The sequence below is a fragment of the Pollicipes pollicipes genome, unplaced genomic scaffold (assembly GCF_011947565.3).
Source record: "Pollicipes pollicipes isolate AB1234 unplaced genomic scaffold, Ppol_2.1 Scaffold_7262;HRSCAF=8765_pilon_pilon_pilon, whole genome shotgun sequence".
NCBI classification, from domain to species: domain Eukaryota; kingdom Metazoa; phylum Arthropoda; class Thecostraca; order Pollicipedomorpha; family Pollicipedidae; genus Pollicipes; species Pollicipes pollicipes.
In genome coordinates this window covers 1,155,462-1,176,488 of record NW_023597055.1, presented here as the reverse complement: position 1 = coordinate 1,176,488, position 21,027 = coordinate 1,155,462, and the positions used below count along the sequence as shown (strand labels likewise).

The following is a 21,027-nucleotide window of genomic DNA, read 5'->3' as shown; positions in this document are numbered from 1 at the left end:
ACGTGTGCCTGTTTACGGCGAGCTCATCACGTGCGCCTGTCTGCGGCGAGCTCATCATGCGTGTTTGTCTGCGGCGAGCTCATCATGTGTGTTTGTCTGCGGCGAGCTCATCACGTGTGCCTGTCTGCGGCGAGCTCATCACGTGTGCCTGTCTGCGGCGAGCTCATCATGTGTGTTTGTCTGCGGCGAGCTCATCATGTGTGTTTGTCTGCGGCGAGCTCATCATGTGTGCTTGTCTGCGGCGAGCTCATCATGTGTGTTTATCTGCGGCGAGCTCATCATGTGCGTTTGTCTGCGGCGAGATCATCATGTGTGTTTGTCTGCGGCGAGCTCATCATGTGTGTTTGTCTGCGGCGAGATCACAGCGCCGCCGATGGGTGTGCCTGTCACAATGTACCAGATCATCTGCAAAAGCACGGAAATTCGGTAGGAACGGTGGCGGGACCGAATGCCCGCACGTTTGACAATGTTTGGCATCTTTGGCAATCCATGGTGCCACATCCGTGTCCCTATACGTCAAAATTAATTCAGGAGGCGTTTTCCCGGCTTGCTTTAGGTCAAAAGGCCAAGACGACCATTACGTTCCATGTTTTCAAAAAGAGCATTGCGCCGACCTACCCCTAATCCCTGACTTTCAGTACGGAACACCCTGCGGGATGAATTGACCTACAAACCCCACATCACCCCGTCACGATATTCCCAGAGCCCCCCCCCCTCCCCGCCGAAATGCACTCAATGCATCCCATAATCATACCCCGGCGCACGCACGCGCAGTACTGGTTGCGCAACACTTGAGCCAGTCTGCCTTTCGCAGTGAGGCGACGGCGCCCCCGGTCGCTCGCGGCGGACTCGAGCGTCCACTGTCCACAGCCGGACCCGCCATCGACCGGAGACCGGCGCAATCAACAGATTAGTCAGCGTCTTCACGCGACGCCGCCAGGCCGCCTCATCACGAATTAAGCGGGCCGCGACGCCGGCCGACCGGCCCTGTCACGCACCGGCCCGCCAGCACAAGGCCTCAGGCAGGCCAGGGTCTGGTCGGCCAGCGGTCCAGCTTGCCAGGGATCCAGCCGAGCCAGGGTCCAGCAGGCCAAAGGTCCAGCCGGCTACGGCGGCGGCTGACGCAAGCCGTGGCCTGGGTTCGAAGAAAGGACTCAGCACGCCGTGGCTAAAACCCGCTCAGCAAGTCAGCCGATCAGGAGCAACGCGATCTCGACCCCAGCCCAGCGAGCGTTGAGCGGGTCGGAAGTCACGCGGGCCGCACGGCGGACGGAGTGGCGCGGCGAGCGAGGGCGGGGCAGCGGGCCCGGTCAGGCCGGCGGCGCTGGCGGCAGCCGCCCGGGCGCTGTGTTGTCACATGATGTGGCGGTGCTGGTCAGGGCCCGTTGTGTGCACGTCGAATCGACTGGCGAGATGGCGGGATTTCGATGCGGGGGAGTCTTCCCTCCAGTGCTTTTAAATCCAACGGGACAGTGGAGAAGTCCCGCTGGTGTCGCGCAACGCTACCGCGAGGGTGCGGGCCACGACGTACCAGGCTAGCCCCATCCAGTACCCAGCAGACCCCTGACCCAACCCCGCGATCCAATAAGGCGCGCGTCTTCAGTCACGCGCCACCTGCGCCCTTCCCGACCCCGGCGGTGGCATGCGGTCGTCGATGGGCTGACCCCGAATCTCGGAGCACTTCAGAACCTGGTTCGGCCGGCCGGCGAGCAAGGACTCAACCGCCGGAGCAGAGTTCTGACCAGCGCGTCCCTTCGGTGGGCGCTGCTCGGCGTCGCCCGCCACACAGCCGCGGCGCGCCCGCCTCGGTACAATGTATTGAGAAGTGCACAAACGCGTCACCGGCCTCCCGAACTGCCGGGACGAGCGCTAACACACGCAGCACAGCTGCAATCCCGCCCGGCGCCGCCGGCCGGCCGCTCACTTGTGAGCCCAGAGAACACTGCCGGCTGGCGACGTGCTTGGCATGACCTGTGACCGGCCTCGGCCCTGAGGTCGCTCCGGAGACACACAGCCGCCACTGCGGCGGCGGCACTGGCTCGACGACACGCCGGCCGCCGCCCGCGACCGAACGGCGTGCGCCTTCCGGCGGCCGGGCGCGTCCGGCGACAGCGGGTCAGCGGCGGGTCAAACGTGGGTCACTAGAGCCCGGCCAGGTCACCGCAGGACACCGGCCGGTCATCACTGAGCCGCTGGGGTGTCGGGTCACCGACCGGCGGAGCGCAGGCCCGCCACACTTCGCGCGCCTACATCTTGGGTAGCTGGCAGATCTCACAGCTGGCACTCTCGGCGCGGTTCAGGAACGTGCAGTGCTGGCAGGGCCAGGCGTCCGCGCCCACTGATTGAGACATCTGTCGGCCGGACGGGGAACTTAGACCGCCGAAGAACGCCCACCAGGCGGCACACTATTTGCCATACGCTTGACAATCCATTGTTTCAGATGGGCCCACTGTCGATTATGCGTTCTTGGTGTGCGTTTATCTAAAATATCGAATAGTGTGCGTATTATGGCGCACTATATATATATATATATATATATATATATATATATATATATATATATATATATATATCGAAAGGCGGGCGTACGCAATTCAATACAGAAAAAGGAGTCACCAAGAATACATCACAGCCATCTGCAGCTATTAAAACAGCTGACGCAAATGACGCGTCTGTTTTCACAGGCCAACGGCGGCCCGACAAGACGCCGCGCGGGCGGGGACGGCGGCTGACCTGGGCGCCGGAGCCGGTCGCCGAGGCCGAGGAGGCCTCCATCAGCTGCAGCACCGTCTGCCACTCGACGCCGTTGTAGAACTCGTGCGCCAGCAGCTGGTCCTGCTGCCGCACGGCCGACAGCAGCGGCGGCAGCACGGCCTGCCGGCGGAGAGACCGGTCACAGCACAGCCGGCGGTGTCCCGCGCCACGCCTCTCGTCCCGGCGCGCGGGAGCGGCTCCTGGCGACGCCACACCGCCGACGTCCGAGCCTCACTTGAAGGCGCATCTCAGCGGATTTATCCGTGCTTTACGGCTACTGAAGTGCCAACAAATACCTAAAACCATACTAAATAACCGCACCATGTGACCTTTAAGTCGGCTCAACATCACCCACTACGGACTATCACAAACTTTACACGGGGCAAACCACGGCATTCCACGAAGCGCGCGGCATTCATGGTGCTGGGCTGGCCTCCGGCGGTGGTCTGGCCCCCGGCCCGACCAGGGCGGGGGGAGAGGGGCGTCGCCACCAGCCACCCACCTTGATGTGTACAGTGTCCATGGTGGCCAGGTAGAGCAGCACGTGGAAGTCGCTGACGGCCGACAGGAAGTCGTCCTCGGTCACCCGGTGCAGGTACGCCGAGAGCGCCGAGAAGTTCTGCATGTGGCCGTCCAGCAGCCTGCCGTGGCACGGGAAGGCACACATCAGCGCCGATGGCTCGCCGCTCGCCGCACCGACCATCCCAGCACAGCCGCGCCGCGGTCGGCAGGACGGCCGCGGCGCGGACGGCCGCCGACCGACGGGCCGACGGCGGCGACAGAGCGCCGCGGCCGGCCTGACCGCGCGGGCTCGGGCGCCGGTGTAACACGGGCGGTTTGTCGCACAACCGGCCGGCCTCCTGGACGCCGCGGGCTCGGGCGCCAGTGTAACACGGGCGGTGCGCACACCGGCCGAGCGACGGGGCGGCGCTGTCGGCGGCGGCCGGCCGATCACCAGGCAGGCCTCGGAGGCCGGCATATCACGCGCCCGCGCGCCCGGCTCCGCTCCGCCGCGTGCGCGCTTTATGCTGGCTTTACCGCCTGCCGTGGCACCGCCGCGGTGTCCCGCCCGCCCGGCCGCCCGCGGCCCGAGGCCAGGCGAGCCCCCCCCCCCCCCCCCCACACCCGCCGGCACGCGCCCCATTCACCGACTCATTGCCTGGCAGCCTCCGCGGCACCTCGAGCGCGCCGTGGCGCCCCGTTAGGAGATATCTCTCCCGCCTCTGATATGCCCAGGCCACACGCGCCCATCGAGCCTGTGGCACGGGCCGACCAGTGACTACGCTGCGTCCAACACGTGACGGCGGCACCAACTCCGCCACGTGCTTACGATCCCGCCGTCGATACGCGCTGCCCATCACATCCCCATGGGCTGGCTTCGCCACCCGTGACACGTCCTGACAAGCCAACCTCTAACACCCGCCACCATGGCGTGTCGCTCCAACCTCTCCTCTCCTCACCTGTTCTCCACGGGGAACTGGGAGCGCCTCGCTCCAACCTCTCCTCTCCTCACCTGTTCTCCACGGGGAACTGGGAGCGCGTCGCTCCAACAGCGCCTCCCCTCACCTGTTCTCCACGGGGAACTGGGGGCGCGTCGCTCCAACAGCGTCTCTCCTCACCTGTTCTCCACGGGGAACTGGGAGCGCGGCGCCGGCGGCAGGCGGAAGGTGTAAACGGGCTCGAGCGGCGCGTCGCTCCAACAGCGCCTCTCCTCACCTGTTCTCCACGGGGAACTGGGAGCCCGTCGCTCCAACAGCGCCTCTCCTCACCTGTTCTCCACGGGGAACTGGGAGCGCGGCGCCGGCGGCAGGCGGAAGGTGTAGACGGGCTCGAGCGGCGTGGAGGCCGGCACGTCCACCAGCAGGTAGGCGATCGGCAGCGGACGCGCCAGCTTCGTCACCTCGTTGCCGTAGCCGTCCTTCTCCTGAAGCAACGGCCGGCCAGAGCAGGTGAGAGTCAGCTCCCGGGACCGGCTTTCGCGGTCAAGCGAACGCTAGGTGTCACTTACTGGTGCTTGTCAACAGAAAAAGATCACTAACTGATATTTTGTAACAGAAAAGGGCACCTTATTGGTGTTTGTCAGCCGTAAAGGGCCACTTACTGACGTCTGCCAGCAGGAAAGGGTCACTGACTGGTGTTTGTCAGAAGGAAAGGATCAATTAGTGGTGCTTTTCTTAGAAGGAAATGGTCACTTGCTAGTGCTGGCAGAAGGAGGGGTCATTTACTGGTGTTTGTCAGAAGGAAAGGGCCACTGACTGGTGTTTGTCAGAAGTAAAGGGTCCGTTACTGATGTTTGTCAGGAGAGGGTCACTTACTGGTGTTTGTCAGAAGGAAAGGATCACTTACTGGTGTCTGTCAACAGGTAAGGGTCACTTCTGCCGCCAAAAGTAAAAGAAAAAAAACGCGTAACTAGCAATTTCATAAGTGTTCAGTAGGGCGTTTTTTTGTGTTATTTTGATGTCATGATCGTAAATAAGAAGCAATAAGTAGAAAGTGTACACCAATCAGAAGACAAAAACAATGCTTTATCACGCAAAGTAAAAAAATTAAAAGAAATGGTAGACAACGACAGTCTTCACTGCTGAGGATGTTTCTTGACATGGGAAGGACGGTATTAAAACCAAACAGTGGTCAGAGTCAAAAAGGCGTATCGCGGCGAACACGCGTATCTGAAAACATAGCGTTTTCACACGCGGCGCCGCAGCACGAGGGGACCCCTGGCCGGAGCGGCACGAGGTTCCTCCGGCCGGAGCGGTACGCACCTTGTAAAAGACGTCCGGCACGTACTGCTGGTTGGAGGACTCGCGGATCCAGGCCAGCTCCGGCGCGTCCTTGGTGGGCACGTAACAGCCGTCACGTACCAGAGACGTGCCCTGGTTGCTCAGCTGGTAGCCCTCCATGTGCACCTGGTTCTCGCGGTCACCTGGCCACAGCGGACATGGTGATTGGGTAAGGCTATGGCTATGGCTATGGGTATGAGTATGGCTATGACTTTGGCTATAGCTATGGCTATGGCTATGGCTATGGCTATGGCTATGTGGCATGCATGTGGCATGCCATGATGCTAACTGCGTTGTGAAAGTGTCACATCACAAAAGCCATGCAACAAATGACTGGTGACAGAGATTGCTTGTGATAAAATCAGTGGCAGTGGGTTTCTGGCGCGCACCTCCCCCACATCACCACAATCTGACTCCGACAATAGTCCTGAGGCGTTCGCCTAAGCGCGGCGCGTCGACCCACCCGAGACGACGACGGTGACGAACTTGGAGCCGAAGTAGCCGGAGGGTGCCAGGCGGCAGGGGTTGGGGTGCATCGCCTGCAGGTGGCCCGCCATCATGCACTCCTGCGCCGACAGGAACCACGTGTCCATGCCGCGCAGGTGCTTCACCTGGGTCAGGTCAGGTCAGGTCAGGTAAGGGGCCGAGGGGGCCCGGCCGGCTCACAGCCTTCAGGGCGCGGACCAGACTCATCTTCCGTCCTGCCGAGCATGCCTAGTGACGGTCACAACCACGGTCACAACCACGGTGACGATCACAACCACACCGCCTCCTTCCTGCCCCGCTTTCCCTTCCTTTGGACCTTCGCATTCCCAGCCTGTCTGAGACATTTTCCCCTGTTGGATTCGCCACGCAGTCTTCACCCATTTGCTGTCACCAATCCCCACGCTTTTCCTTTCTCCGTACCCTTGTGTGCGACCCTGCCCTTCGCCTGCGGCTGCTCCGCCGCCGAACGCCACCACACTGACACCAGAGGTCACGGGAGGAGCGGCTGACGGCGTCAGCGCGCCCGCGCCTCAGCGACGGACACAGCGGCGGCGGCGCACCCGCGGCCGGCGCCAGCTCACCGTGCCCTTGGCTATGTCCTCGGCGATCAGGTCGGTGAAGATCCAGCCGACGCGCTGCATGCCGAGCGCGCCGCTCAGCTCGTCCACCGTCGCCGACTGCGGGTCCTCCAGCAGGCGCACGTGTTCCCGGCTGCTCTCCTGGAGGGCACGGCGGCGGGTCGCGGGTCACGAGGTCCCGGCCACGGGTCATGAGGTCCCGGTTACAGGTCACGAGGTCCCGGCCACGGGTCACGAGGTCTCGGTCACAGGTCACGAGGTCGCGGTCACAGGTCACGAGGTCCCGGTCGCGGTGCGGCCACAAGCACAGTGCGACACCCGCCGGAATGGGCGCCGAAGATCGGCAACAGCCGGAGATATGCACGCACCGAGTCCGAGGACCACACGTGTACGCGTTGTTTTTACACACTCCGAGACAGTCCAAGGCGTGACACACAGGCCGTTCAACTAACACTCGTGTGACTATTTCCCAGCATCACCGTCCTGAACCATAGCAGCCGACCTGATCATCAGTCGTCGTGTAGTACCTGCGGCGGCTCATAGATGGCGGTGACGGTGGCCTTGATGCCCAGCGGCACGTCCTTGTGCACCTCAAACTTGCCGATCAGGATGCCCACTCTCTGGTGACCGCTGACGCGCCAGTAATTGAGGAAGCGCTCCACCAGCGCGGGGTTCTCAAACATCACGTTGTCCACGTGCCGGTACGTCTGCCAACGCGGCTCAGTGTGAGCCACAACACGCCACCGCGGAGACCAGTTCTCCTCGTCATAGCTACGCGCATTTTCTAATTCCTTCATTTGTGGAGTAACGTAATCAGGTCGCTAAAAAACTGCATATAGCTCACCTCGCTAACGGAAAGCAAATACCTCACAACCATGCTCGCGTGAATTTTTCTGCCCGCGGCGGTGCCTCCCTCGTCACACAGCAAGCATCACACAACATCGAGCGTCACACGCACCTCTGTGTAGTGTCGGCGTGTTGACCGCCCCACTGGCCTGCCTCCCCCCCCCCCCTCCGCCAGGCCAGCCTGAGCCCGGTGGTCGACGGCTCACCTGTCTGTTCAGCGTAACGGCGCTGGGCTGACATTTGGAGCAGATGCCCTTGGGCCAGGGCGGGTGGTCCGTGCAGCCGGGCTTGATCTTGCAGCTGAGGTCGTCCAGCGCAGCGAACTTGCCCCTGGCGGCGCACACGGACACACAGGTCACGACAGGGCACGACAGGGGTCACGACAGGTTACAATAGAGGTGACGACAGGTCATGATAGGTCACGACAAAGGTAACGACTGCCCACGATAGAAGTAAAGACAGGCCATCATAGGTTATGACAGCGGTCACTACAGGTCACGACAGAGGTCACGCCAGGTCACGACAGAGGTAGCAACAGTTCAGGACAAGTCACACCCGAAGGGTAAGTTTAAATCTGACGGCGCATCCGGACACATCGGTTACATCCGCGGGGGGGGGGGGACACACTTGCCCACGGCGACGCACACAGGCACACAGGTCACGTGAGGATGGCCAGCCAGCTCCTGGCAGCAGAAACATCCGCGACACACAGCCACACCAGCAGCGGCACGCACTCCTGGTGAGCTGGCAAATATGGCGCATTGATTGGAAAATGTCTCACTTGTCCACGCCACCAGTAAGCTTCCTCAAGTAGCTGTGGAAGCTCATGTGCTTGATGTTGTTATCCTTGAGGTATGTGGCGTCGTACGGCTCCAGCGGGCTGCAGTGGATGCAGCGGCCGTTCGGGCCGTGTCGACACCTGGTGGAAACAACATAAAGCTCAGGTGGTGCGAGACGCCCACCAGGTGGTAGCCACATCACGATGGGGCGTCAGAGGGCTGAGTTGGCGGCCGGCCGTTGCTGCGTGATAGCTAATAAAATAGTGACCCCACCCCACTGGCCGGCCGCACTCGAACTCAGACCATAGCAGTCTTCACCGAGCTCAGCTGCCTCACTGTGACCAGCTGTTCACGACACTGTGACAATATCTAATTGGTGCGCTCCTGCCAAGGCAAGCTGAGAAGGCCAGTTTCAGATAGATACGCTATCAGAACGCTACTCATTTAAAGGACTGCGCTGAGTCTCAGAAAGTGCGAGAGCCCAGGCAGGTTCAGTCTGATACATTTGCATCTGAGGGTTGTGCTTACCAGCCTGTCTCACAAATCCAGGCAGTATTGCCCACATTTGGAATGGCTTCTATCGCCCAAGCAGCCCAGGGTGAGACCACTGTAATCAGCGCCAATGGCTCCCACCACCAAGCGCAGGGGTCCTACAGGAATCACAGCCAACTACCGTGCCACACGCTCGGCTGGCGCCCGGCTAAACACCAGCACACGTGGGACTATTCTCAGAAGGCCCTCCCCGACCCATTTCTCCGCTGAAAAGCACCACCTCCCCCACTCTTCCCAGGGCGAAGCCATCTCCATCCGTCCCTCCAGCGGCCGTCGCCCTCCCCAACCGTCCCTCCAGCGGCTGTCGCCCTCCCCAACCGTCCCTCCAGCGGCTGCCGCCCTCCCCAACCGTCCCTCCAGCGGCTGTCGCCCTCCCCAACCGTCCCTCCAGCGGGCTGTCGCCTCCACACCCGTCCTCCAGCGACTGGCGCCCTCACCAACCGTCCTTCCAGCGGCTGTCGCCCTCCAACCGTCCCTCCAGCGACTGGCGCCCTCACCAACCGTCCTTCCAGCGGCTGTCGCCCCCCCCCCCCAACCGTCCCTCCAGTGGCTGTCGCCCTCCCCAACCGTCCCTCCAGCGGCTGTCGCCCTCCCCAACCGCCCCTCCAGCGGCTGGCGCCTTCCCCAGCCGTCCGTCTCGACCCGAGCGGGCACCTCTCCCGCCCTCTCCCCTCGGGGCGGGCCGGAGCGCCCACTCACAGCCGCTCGTCCCGGGCGCGGGGGATCTTGCCGTCCTGCCGCCACAGCAGCTGGTCCACCAGCTCCTCCTCCACGTCACTCTTGGCCACCAGCGACGCCTGCGATCGGCTCTCCCGCAGTGAGGCTGCAACAGCGCGCCAGTTGGCGGCGTCAGCCACGCTCAGACGGCCAGCCAGCGGCGGAAAGATAGGAGCCACGCGCCGGCTGCCGTCACCACCGCAATCGACCCAGCAACGGCTACAGGGCGTGTTGTCAACAAGCGCGAGAGCTATATAACCAACGTGATCTCGATGTAGCCACTCTGCCGCCCCACCTGCAGTCAGAATTGGTATATTTAACAAACGATGTCTTACCTAACATAATTGCGTTCTGTTATCTGCATTCCAGCGTTTCTGACCTATCTGCATTCCGTCATGTCCGGTTCCGGCTCACGTGTTACCGTATTCGATCTTACCCTTTCGACATCACAATACCTTTTTAAGTCCTCTACCCACGCCAGTTCTATCCGAGTGATCTGCAGCCAGCACCAACCTTCGCTTCGACAACTCGCCTCTCTAAGTCACCCCGCTCTCTCTCCCGGGACCTCGCCGGTGCCCCCCCCCCCCCCCCCCCCCGCCTCCCCCCGGTGACGGCGGCCTCCTCACCGGTGGTGGACGAGGCCTTGCTCTCAGGCTCGCTCTGTGTCTCCATGTTCTCGCTGGTGGACGGGAACAGGTCGGCCGACAGCGGCACCATGTACAGCATGTCGCCGTGGTGCAGCTGGTGCCCGTCCACCTGAAAACCAAAGGTGCCGAGTTCGAGTCCCGGTACAACCACCCTTTGTGTGCGGACGCAGCACTGCGTCTTTCTGCGTTAGATGCAGCGCTGCGATTCGTAACCGGGAAACGGGGGAGCCACGGTGGACCCAAGCGATCTGGTATCGAAAACCTAAATATCCGATATCGATTATTTAAAGGGAATGTTCCACGTTTGGAGATTTTAAAGCAAGCATCAGAGGATGATGAAATAAGCTCACTTGCGTCATAACTATTGGCATACTTGTAAGTGGAAAAGACCGCCCTAGACAACACAATTTCTGTTTGGTAAATAAGCTCCTAAATGCGTCACTGTTTGATTACGTCATCGTACTTTGCACAACATTGATAGAGCCAATTGACAACCGTTATGTCTGGAAATCGTGGCTCATGAACGCCACATATGACAGACTCAACAATTATATATATATATATATATATATATATATATATATATATATATATATATATATATTTGCCTTGATCGCCGCATGACTTATGGAATGACAGGATTTTAATGACGTTATTATGACGTCGTGAATGCCAAGGTGACGTCGAAATACTCTCCTCGATACACTTTTGCCCATGTTCGCGGCGTGTACTTCAGAAACTAGGGGATTTAAGTCTTAGAAAGGGCAGGGATATGAGAGGCATCGAATGGTCTTCAAGACAGCTGTTGCAGCTCACACCCTTTACAAATGTGGAACACTCCCTTTAAAATAGGTCTTTCAATTATTTTAGTTTATTTTTTTCAGCTGCCACTTGACAAGGGTGCTAGATGGCTTCAGTGGGTCCTACCCATTGCAAATCCAGGCATATTGGCAAAGTAGCAACATCATCACATCTAGATTGCCACACCGCATTACCACATTTATTAAACCAAGCCCTTAGAAATACCACATCCCCTACATGTAACCATGTTCAGAGACCTTTGTCTGGGTTTTATCAATTTATTTTATATCATATTTATTTTATTTATTTTTATTATATCTATCTCATAGTTTACCTTTTTAGATTTGCTGGCGACGATCTCATCCTTTTGTCCACGTGACTTGTAGATCGCGAACGAGAAGCTGCTCAGGTCAAATGCCTCCTTCACCTGGAAAATAAACCAATATAAATAATGCCAATGACAATGGCATGCTAACTATGTGTACCTGCCAGCACCGCAAGAAACAAGAACATGTTACCACTGCACTGCCACAGAATGCAGCACCTTCCACTGCTTTTTTAAAATGAAGGATTAAGCCTGCCAAAAATTCATGTTAACTCTCCACTCTTGTGACATTCCTGACTTAATGCCCAGCACCATCCTACATATCACAAAACAACACTGGATCCACAGTCACATCTCATGTATGGTATGCCAGAGGCGCGCGAGTGCCCGGCCTCGGCTCACCTTCTCGAACAGCCTGCTGGTGGAGGCGCCGGAGCGGACCTCCACGCGCCGCGTGCCCTCCGGCGACTGGATCCGCAGCAGCTGATGGAAGGTCAGGTCATGTCAGCTGGGTGTTTGGATCAAAGGCTGGGTCAGGTCAAAGGTCAGACTAGAAGTCATGCAAGGTGAGGTGAGAGGTCAAGTGAGGTGAGAGGTCAGGTCAGGTGAGTGGTCAGGTCAGGCCAGACACCAGGTCAGATCAGCAACATACTGGTGGTATACTACAAACCAATTCTGAATGTGCCAAGGAATATTGTTGTGGTGTTAAGTGACCTGCATATATAAGTTCCATGGTAAAGTTTCATATTTCCCCTAAATCCATGTGACTATTCAGTGTGCACAAAACCTATAGCTGGCCCAAAATGGCGAGCTTTGCATGGAAATTGCATTCAAGTTTCTGATGTGATCTTGGTATTACATTAGATTATTGTGATTCAATCATTAAAACCAAAGAAAAAACTGTTGTGTGCACTTAAAGGCATTACAATTTTGGACATGGAGAAAGAAGGAAGCACTGCATTTTAGGGAGAAATGGCACTACTAAATTTTGTGCTCCATGCTTGTGCTGAGAGATATGAATATATTTGTACTTCATAGAAATGCAACTGGTTTTCCATACTTAGCCAAATTATGATCTGGTCCTAAATGAAACAAGTGACCTCAAATATTGTTTCAATCAAAGCAACCTGCAACTGAATTGCAGCCCACATATATTATTGAATATTGCCAGAGAAATCAGGATGAAAAACAATATATCCCCACTGCTGCTCAAAAATGATTTCTGTCATCCACTGGCAATACATGCATGCTGGGCAGAAGAAACATTGCCAAAATTATTCAACTCTTTGGAGTAAAGCAGCATCATTCACTCACATATTACAACAAAACATGGACAACAGTTGATGAAAGATCTGACAGAGCACAGCTGAAAGCCCTAATGAGCAAGCATGCACTGATCACCTTAAGATGGATATTCTGAGGTGTTCAAATGCTGCATCGCAGCCATCCATGCAAATACCTAACATAACAAGAAGAAGATGAAACATGCATGTTTATGAAACATGCATGTATATGAAACATGCATGCAAATCCTCATAAAGAAATAGCTTTGTGAGGATTTTATGAAACAAGTTAAGAAGATCACTTAGCATGGAATGGTCCCCAGATAAACCTGCAATATCACTTCCATATATCATAAGCTTGTCAGAGCACATTCAGAGAATTGGTGGACACTACAACACCCAAACCATCTTTAGAAGTGGTATATCATTATGATATCAATAACTAACATGAAATGAGTGACTGTAAGGGAAAAACAAAAATTGCACATACATCTTCAAGACAGTAGTGGCAGCATGCAGAAAGAGGTGCCATGCCATCAAATACTATTGACACTTTGGTAACATGGAAAGACAGCCATACAGAGCCAAGAGTAAGGTACAGCATGGCACAACACTGTTGGCATGGATTAAAGGTATGGCATAATGGCAGCTGGCATGGGATAAAGCACCATCACCATCAAAACCTAATCAGTAGTGCAAATAATCAATGACATAGCACATACTATAATGCATCAAAACCCCATCAGCAAGTCTGCTGTACATATTAGCCAGACCTGATTTTCTGGATCATTTCAAAACTTGGACAGGTTAGAAAAAGAAACATCCTAAAAAACTTAAGGACCTGGGAGGCAAGGTAAAAAATCTCAACCATTTTGATCATCTCCTCAGCAGCACAGAGGTTAGTGAGCTATTCAGCCATTAAAGCTCACAATTGTGGTTATATTCACAAAGCCGCAAGAAACTTTTTGGCCGTGATACTACATGGCTACATGTCAGAAGCTCTCAGGCACTCTCCTCCATCAACTAATACCTGATGATGGCCAGGAAAGTGAATGGTTCAAGTGTTGGATAAGAACCATCGAGACTGCCCAACCGGTGTGCAAAAACTCCACTCATTGTACCTGAAGCCTGTGCAGCATTGCTACACTGAACCTGCAGCACACATGCTGAATGAAGGCCAGGTTAAATCTTCCAATTAGTTGTGCTCTAATATCAGAATATTTTTCTTGGATGTTCCCAAGATGTCAAAATTGCACTGGATATGTTCAACAAAATGTGTTTTTTAATAGTCTGGCTGCCCAGTTGACTTGACTGCTTGATTTGTGCCATTTTATTTTTTATTTCTTGAAAACTGAATTTGGGTAATTAGATTATCAACAGGTTCCTGTAGCCTGTAGTCTCTTACTGGAATTTAGGCATATATGCCTCAGTTTAGATTTAGCAGACAGCTGCCTTTTGACCAGTATTCCATAAGGCTGATGGATAAGATTACCTGATTTTTGTAGTGAATCTGTTCACCAATGCCACATGTACACCCCTAAGTAATTCATCAACTGACAAACACAACCAAAATGAATTGCCTACTTTATGGGATTGGGTAATATGGTAGACAAGAGCAGTACAATACACAGTAATAGCCAAATATCATGCAGCTGTTCCAACAACCGTGCTTAGGGGGGTGCGTCATACTTACCATTATCTTTTGATGCTAAATCCCCTTGAATAAAGAGCTGAGCCTGCACAAATTTAGATGAGTAAATGCAGGTAGGCGGGTACCTAGTTTTACACATAAACAATATCACCTGAGTGTGTAGATACCTGTAAGAAAATGAAACAGCAGCATTATTCATGAACATGCAAATGCACTGTGATTGAAATTCCAATATTGTCAGGCAAATATTGTACACTCTGTGCATCACCCAAATTGGAAAGCTGCCTGCTGACATGCAATTTCACAAGGCTGTCATTACACCTTTATCTAGCTTGCCCGCAGACTTTGCCGAATAACATAGATTTAGATTAAATTTCAGATTAAGATGGATCAGATTTAGCCAAGCAAGAAATCAACAAACACCTGCACAGTCCCAACGCAGCACATGCCGCAATCACGCCCGGCCGTCAATGGTCCTACAGAACAAAACAAGCACGGACTATCAAAAATTCAACATCCTCCAAGCTCCACAAGTCCTGCTCCATTTCGAAGGTTCTCTTTTTCAGTCGCTAATCGAAAAATGGATCACAAACTGCTTCCCGTCGCCGAACACCTCTCAACAAAAGTACGCAATTTGTCATAACGTGCTCCTACTAGCAGGATTCAACCATCCATTGGGCAAGCTCTGGAATGACTGGTAGTTAATTCACATATGTGACACGCGCGCCACGAATGGCTTATCTATACGTTTGGAGCTTATCAGCAAACGTATTTATCTACAGAAAAAGCGACGCATTTGAATACTCAGCGTGATGTTGGCTACGCTGTGATGTGTGGGCCCATATATTCAAAGCAATTTCATCGTTCAAGAAGGATTTCGGTATGTAATTTTATATTTTTACATTTTTGTTATGTAAAATGTGATCCTTCTCTTTGGATTTTAGCCTAAACCTTGATTTGCGTTCGTGTTGCTTGGGGTGGGACGCAACAGTTCCCAGCAAGGTCGTCTGGTGTGGTGGTGCGTCGCGTTTTGAGTCATCACTGCGAATGCAGTGGAATTTCAATGTATCGGTGCATCTCTGAGTTGACGTACCCTATCTTGAACATTTGAATAAACCAGCTTTCTACTACCCTTGTTGTAATTTACCCAGGGGAGAACGAACTTTTCGTCGCGGGCTGGCGACTGATTTGGAACTGCCGGCTTAAATGTCCTGACACGCTGAGTGGCTTAACCACGTAACACGTGCTTTGTCCGCCATTTGCATGTTATAGAAGAACAGGGTTATCAGCTGGTGGGAGCGATCTATTCCAAGTTGAGGTGATGTGTTACCCACAAGGCAGCAACAGAGGGCCTCCAGAGTTCTCTGCTGTGCAGTGAGTGCGCCTGACTTGGACCTAAGGTCCTGTCCAGAGTGATAAGTGTGTGTGGATATCAAGCTACAATGGAGGCATAACATGTTGACTCGCTATGAGTGGAAGAAGTGCACAAGAAAAATTGTTGTTTGTTACTGAACAACAATAACTTCTATGAAACCTGCTACCTCGGACTTCAACTGCATATGATGCCCTCAAGAAATTCTGCATGCATAGCATGTCTTCTTCTTGGTGCAGCCAGTGGTCTCCCACTGCACTATGGTAAGTACCTAGGGGGCATTTAGACATGATGTGGTGCCATAGGTATTTCCATGCTGCTGTGATATGCTGTGTGCATATTGGGCTTGTTAGAAGTGGACAGTTGTGATAACACCATTTCACATTTTGTCTGTCATCGCCTTAGTGTGCAAAGGGAGAACACAGTAGGCAAGATCAGGAAAACTACAAGAAAAGATACATGATTTGAAATTGGATTGGTGCATCATGACTAACAACACCCAAGAGGCTAATCCTCAGCAAGAAAAGAAATATGTACATAACAAGGATCAAGGATGTCTAAAAAGAAGGATCTAAAACACAGGCGGGAATGAGGAACATTCAGCCTGTTGCTTGTTGGTCAAGCCCCAATAACCTGTATGCTACAATTACATGTTTCTTTTGACTGAGGGGCAAATGGCCAGGGAGGCTAAGCTGAACTTAAAAGTATCATGGAGGCATGCCAACTCCTTCCTCTTAGTCTGTTCTGATGTAGAGAATCTGAAGGTGAACTGATGCACCCTATCAAACAGAGATGCTGGAGATGCCTCAGTGTTTCCAGATTTATTGACCATCCATTGCATAGAGGACTGCACTGACATCCCAGCCAGCCCCTGTTGTTCAGCCAACTTACTCAGGATGGCAGATATTGCACAGGACATTGTGGATAAGAAAGCTTGTAACATTAGTCTGTGGTTGTCTCTCACTTCTCATATCTACTGAAAAGGTTGGTATGAGGCTGGAAGCCCCCTCCACATAGTGTGCCACAGACTGATGACTTTCAGAAGTCTGTCAGCATGAACAGGCTCTGAGAAGTGGAAGATTGATGAGGCTGTCCCAGAAGCTACCATACAGCTGGCCTTGCCTCCTGTAGCTGGCGGTTAGGGATGAGCTTGTGGAGCATGTGCAGGGATCAGATCATCCTGATAAAGCATGTTACATGTTCATCCCAAGACAATCACGTGCCACGTGCCTGCGGCAAAGGTGGAGGATATCAGTTTTCTCCATTGAGAGCGTACCTCTGGTGCTCTTGGAAGTCGTGTTCGTTTTTTAACAGATAGACCACTTTTCATTGGGCGAGAGCAAAGCTCGGCTACCAGCGGATCGGGCTCGGAGTGGGCAGATGTTGGCAGCCCTATCCCTAAGTCGGGTGCCAGCCCCGACTATGTCCGTACTCTCCGTGAACAACCCACTACAGAGAGCTTAAGTAGCGGCGCCAAACTCGCCGCAGACGACACCAGACTGTACTGCGGCGGGCCTGATCAGGGCGGATTGCAGCAGTTGCTGCCCGATCAAAACTAGATTGGTACATGGGCTGAAATGTAGCTTCTCCCAGTTCAGAAAGCCGAGTAATGTACCTTGCACCTTGGCCGCCGCAACATCCGCCACTCCCTCCGAACAGTCCAGCCGCGCAAGTCTGCAGGGAAGGAGTGTGAGGATCGTCGTGGACGAAGATCCCACGTTACGCGAACAACCACTGACGCCCTCCAAAGGCGACCGTGTTCCTTAAGGCCAGCCGACTGCTGGGACCTCGGATCCGCGATGTGGTCCGGATCCCGGAGACCCGGATCCCGCGATGTGATGCCGCGGGATCCGGGACCAGCAGGGCTGCGGGAGCGGCATCAGAAGCCCGTTCGGCAGGAACGACAAAGCCCAGGGAAGCGGGTGCCTGGCCGGGCTGCCGGACCGGTTCAGGATATTGACAAGTCTGTCGGAAGAGAAATGTACGGGAGCCGCTCGGGTGCCGTCTCGGCAGCGCGGTACACGCAGGGAAAGAATGCTCATCATTTGCAACTTGATGTGTAGGCGGCCTGGCGTAGACAAAGGTGATTTGTTCTGTAGTCCACACACCGGCATGACTTGGAGATTGCATTCTCACGTTGACGAGGTTCTCAGCCCACGATACACAGAACCCATGAACCACTCTGGGATTCAGGACCGTCTTTGATTGGAACGCGCCCTCGGAACAGTCCGTAAGCCATCAACACGTTCAAGATAGCCTAGGCTGGTACTGAAAGGTCATACCCTTCAACGCTCCGTCATAGGTCAGTGCGTCTCAACGAAAGCCAGGAAACTATCTCGGTGGCATAGGGCTGAACAGGATAGTCTCCGATAGTCGATGGTCGGATAGTCTCCGCCTATGCGAAATTGGCACCGGAGAACCCCGACGACGTCCGTGCCACCGGGCTGCGAACACGGCCTGTCTGCCTGCGTAAATGCTGTCAGCCTGCACCAAGGTCTTTCTGATGTCCGAGTTTCTGACTCTTGACTTTGCATTCCCAAAACGACTTGGGATGTTTTGTCAGAGTTCGCTAGTGCGAACTCGTCGGTGGTGTCCCAGATATAATGGCTCTGAACGTCAGGATTCTGACGATTTGAGCTGTGTTGTCAGGATGCGTACCAGGGTCGACTACGGCCACCCTGGCCTCTGTCTCAGCCTCTGACTCTGACTTTGTGTGGCCAGGCTCTGTGTCGGGGTCGGTCGGCGCCGACTCCTGGCCGCTGCCCCTGCTGCTGGGCCTCGCGCTGCTGGCTGCCGCCGTCTCCATCATTGTCGGCTGCGTCTGCTGCCAGCGGCTACACAAGGTAGGCCAGGGCTGGGGCGGAAGCCGTTCGGCAGAGGGGACAATGCTGGTCGGTGAATGGGGAGGGTTGCATGACTGGAAACGTTGCTAGTGCTGGAACAGGGGAGCCGCTGGAGGACATGCGAGTAAGGGTGGGAATAGGGGGGGGGGGGGGGGGGGCAGCGCTGGATAAGGGGGCGGCGCTGGAAAAAGCGAGCTCCGTGTGGAAACTTGATACTGGAGTCGACAGCAGGCTTGGGAGAGGCCGTGTGGCTGGGGTGTTTTTGTAATAGATGCTCGCGCATTGCTACCTGGCTTATACTCCCGCCCACCGTGTTTGGTCCTGTCTCGGGGGGGGGGGGGGGAGGGGGGCGCAGCTCCCGGTGACGCTCTGAAAGCGCCCGCCGCCACTCAGCGTCCGCTCGGACAACACGCGCGAGCTTGGCGGGGGGGGGGGGGGGGGTGAGAAGTGACTCAGACAATAGCCGCGACGTGTCCTCCGGCGAAGTTTGCTGGCCACCGCAGTGTGCCGGGCCATTCGCGTGCCTAAGGAGTCCGAGGCACGACTCAGCCTCGCTCCCCCCCCCCCCTCGGGAGGACACCGCCGCGCGCCGCGTGGGGCGCCACGCCGGGTGAGGCGGGGGGGGGGGGGGGGGAAGGAGGGGACGGCCTGCTGCATATCAGAACCGCACAATGCTGCAACGGTGTTTAGCCTAGGCTGCAGACCGCGTACTTGTTGACCCCGAATGAACCATTCTGATGTCGAAGAACGTCAATTAGCGTCAGCAAACAGACGCTTCAGGGGATATCGTATGCTTCTCCTGCCGTCACAGCGTTGTTGATCGGAAGGAATTTCGGGCCGCTGCCAGACTGCCCGGACGGTGAGTGCGTTTGATGTTGGTCGGCGCGAGGCCCGCTGGAAAGACAGCGCCACTGTCGGTGTGTGTCAATGACGTGGTGGAGCTGTGGCCGGCTGGACAGCTCTCCAGGCAGCTCTTCGTCGCTTCCTGATCCCTGCACTGATGACGTACGGCCGCTCAGAATCGTGACGAAAAACCACGCTGGGGCGGCTTCTACGCACTGTTACTAAGCGGAAACTCAAGCTGGTGCGAGTACCACACGGCGTGCACAGAGCTTTTGTCCGAACCTGTGTTTATCATTTCGGGGGGGGGGTCATTTTCAGTGAGGGCATTTTCCGTTCAGCTTAAAATCTCGCGTGATGAACAGCTAACAAACCCAAGATGTTCTTGCAAATCAAATTTAGTGGCGTTTTTTTGGTGCACGATTTTTCACGATTTTTTCACGAATTACGAAGATCATTTGTCAGCGAAGTCGGACATGACATTTTAGGGCTGTAATGATGGTCTCATGCGTCATTTTCGGCAGACCTATATATCCGCGGCATTGTACCGGCGCAGGAAGCTGGTTTCTAACGGAGATGGGGTGCTTTGGCTCGAACAGAGCTCGGATCCCACGGAAGTTAGGCTACCATCGGAGCGTTCCGTCGCCTTGAGAACGGCGTGGAATAAACACGGGACAACTCTCAGTTCGAAACAGGAGCCGTGTTGGTCGGATACTGAGTAATCCAGAAGGCGCGAACGACTGAGCTGCACTACGCTCGTCCTGCGCATCTGATTCGGTGGGACGTGTGCCGAACGGATGGACCACTTTCCGCCTCTCTCACCTCCTGCCTGCCCCCCATTCTCCCACGCACCCCTCCGTCTTCCTTTCTGTCAGGACGCCACGACGTTAGCGCCACGGCAAGAACTCTTACTGACAGGGGTGCAACGACATCAGTTACACGCGACATTGCTTCTACCGCAAAAGGCTGATATGGTCCTTACCTATACGCGACATTACTCCTGCTCTAAAGACTTGTTATTCACGACGTGAGTGCTACACAACACACGTTACTTCAAACACTAACACACGTCTTTACATCCACCGCAAAAAAACTTGTATACAGTCTTCATTTACACGCGACATTGCTTCTGCCGCAAAAACTCGTATACGACATGAATGCTCCACTATACAACACATACCGTAAAAACTTAAAGTCGTCTTTACTTTACAGCAGAGACGTATAATACAGCCTTCACATGACTTTACTTGTGCGAAAGCATATACACGGTATGAGTACAACACGATTAAACTTATGCCGCAAAAGACACATACCAGCCATTTTTTATACAGCAAAGACCACAAGTCCTTGCTGTAGCGCTAATGTCGCGCATAAGCCGTTGCAGTAGAAGTAATGCCGGCTAGAGGTATCGACAGTAGATGTAATGTCGGCTAGAGCTATCGACAGTAGAGGTAATGTCGCTGCACTTTCGCCGGTAGGAGTTTATGTTACAGCATGGACGTCATGTTTTTGCAACGTCATCGACTCCGTCCTCTTGGGGGAGCGTTAGACCGAGCCTCAGGGCGTGGTCGGCCGGGGGAGCGAGAGGGGAGGCGGGTGCTGGGGGATGGGGGACGCCGTGTGCCGGCCGGTGACTCAGGTTGCCTCACGCGCTGTTCTTCCCCGTGCACGGCCGGGCGTCCCCATATGGGCCGCGTGCGGCGCCGGCCGCCGTCCCGGCTGCAGCCGGCAGGTCGCTACCTCTCGCAGCGGCGCCAGCGACCGCTCGGCGGC

General features: G+C 55.1%; 2 protein-coding genes across 3 annotated transcripts in view; one reads left to right on the top strand and one right to left on the bottom strand.

Annotated features, from left to right (window-relative positions):
• Nucleotides 1–1,804: 1,804 nt before the first annotated feature.
• Nucleotides 1,805–14,889, bottom strand: Npl4 (nuclear protein localization 4). Of its 2 annotated transcripts, none has more exons than XM_037237997.1 (16): nucleotides 14,854–14,889; nucleotides 14,242–14,366; nucleotides 11,668–11,748; nucleotides 11,275–11,367; nucleotides 10,119–10,248; nucleotides 9,475–9,598; nucleotides 8,226–8,363; nucleotides 7,651–7,774; nucleotides 7,126–7,305; nucleotides 6,602–6,739; nucleotides 5,998–6,145; nucleotides 5,517–5,677; nucleotides 4,524–4,678; nucleotides 3,257–3,395; nucleotides 2,734–2,874; nucleotides 1,805–2,351 (listed from the first exon to the last, which is right to left on the bottom strand). In XM_037237997.1, exons 2-16 carry the CDS (start codon nucleotides 14,242–14,244, stop codon nucleotides 2,247–2,249), a joined length of 1,860 nt encoding a protein of 619 aa, XP_037093892.1. In that variant the 5' UTR covers nucleotides 14,245–14,366; nucleotides 14,854–14,889; the 3' UTR covers nucleotides 1,805–2,246. The 2 variants fall into 2 exon arrangements, with proteins under 2 accessions (XP_037093892.1, XP_037093893.1); XM_037237998.1 differs by lacking the exon at nucleotides 14,854–14,889 and adding an exon at nucleotides 14,813–14,839.
• A 300-nt stretch (nucleotides 14,890–15,189) lies between these two features.
• The window catches only part of LOC119113755 (serine/threonine-protein kinase LMTK1), a gene marked incomplete at its 3' end in the record, with an annotated part of 32,293 nt that continues 26,455 nt past the window's right edge, over nucleotides 15,190–21,027 (top strand). Inside the window, 2 exon segments of the mRNA XM_037237999.1 lie at nucleotides 15,190–15,834; nucleotides 18,293–18,414. Of these exon segments, the coding sequence (XP_037093894.1) occupies nucleotides 15,759–15,834; nucleotides 18,293–18,414 (198 nt within the window).

Bases quoted from the DNA above. Each gene is read 5' to 3' on its own strand.
- Npl4 (XM_037237997.1), bottom strand. The intron at 2,875-3,256 runs GTGGGTGGCTGG...CTCCGCCGGCAG, and splicing joins TGGACACTGTACACATCAAG to GCCGTGCTGCCGCCGCTGCT. The intron at 2,352-2,733 runs GTCAGCCGCCGT...TCCGGCCGACAG, and splicing joins CGACCGGCTCCGGCGCCCAG to ATGTCTCAATCAGTGGGCGC.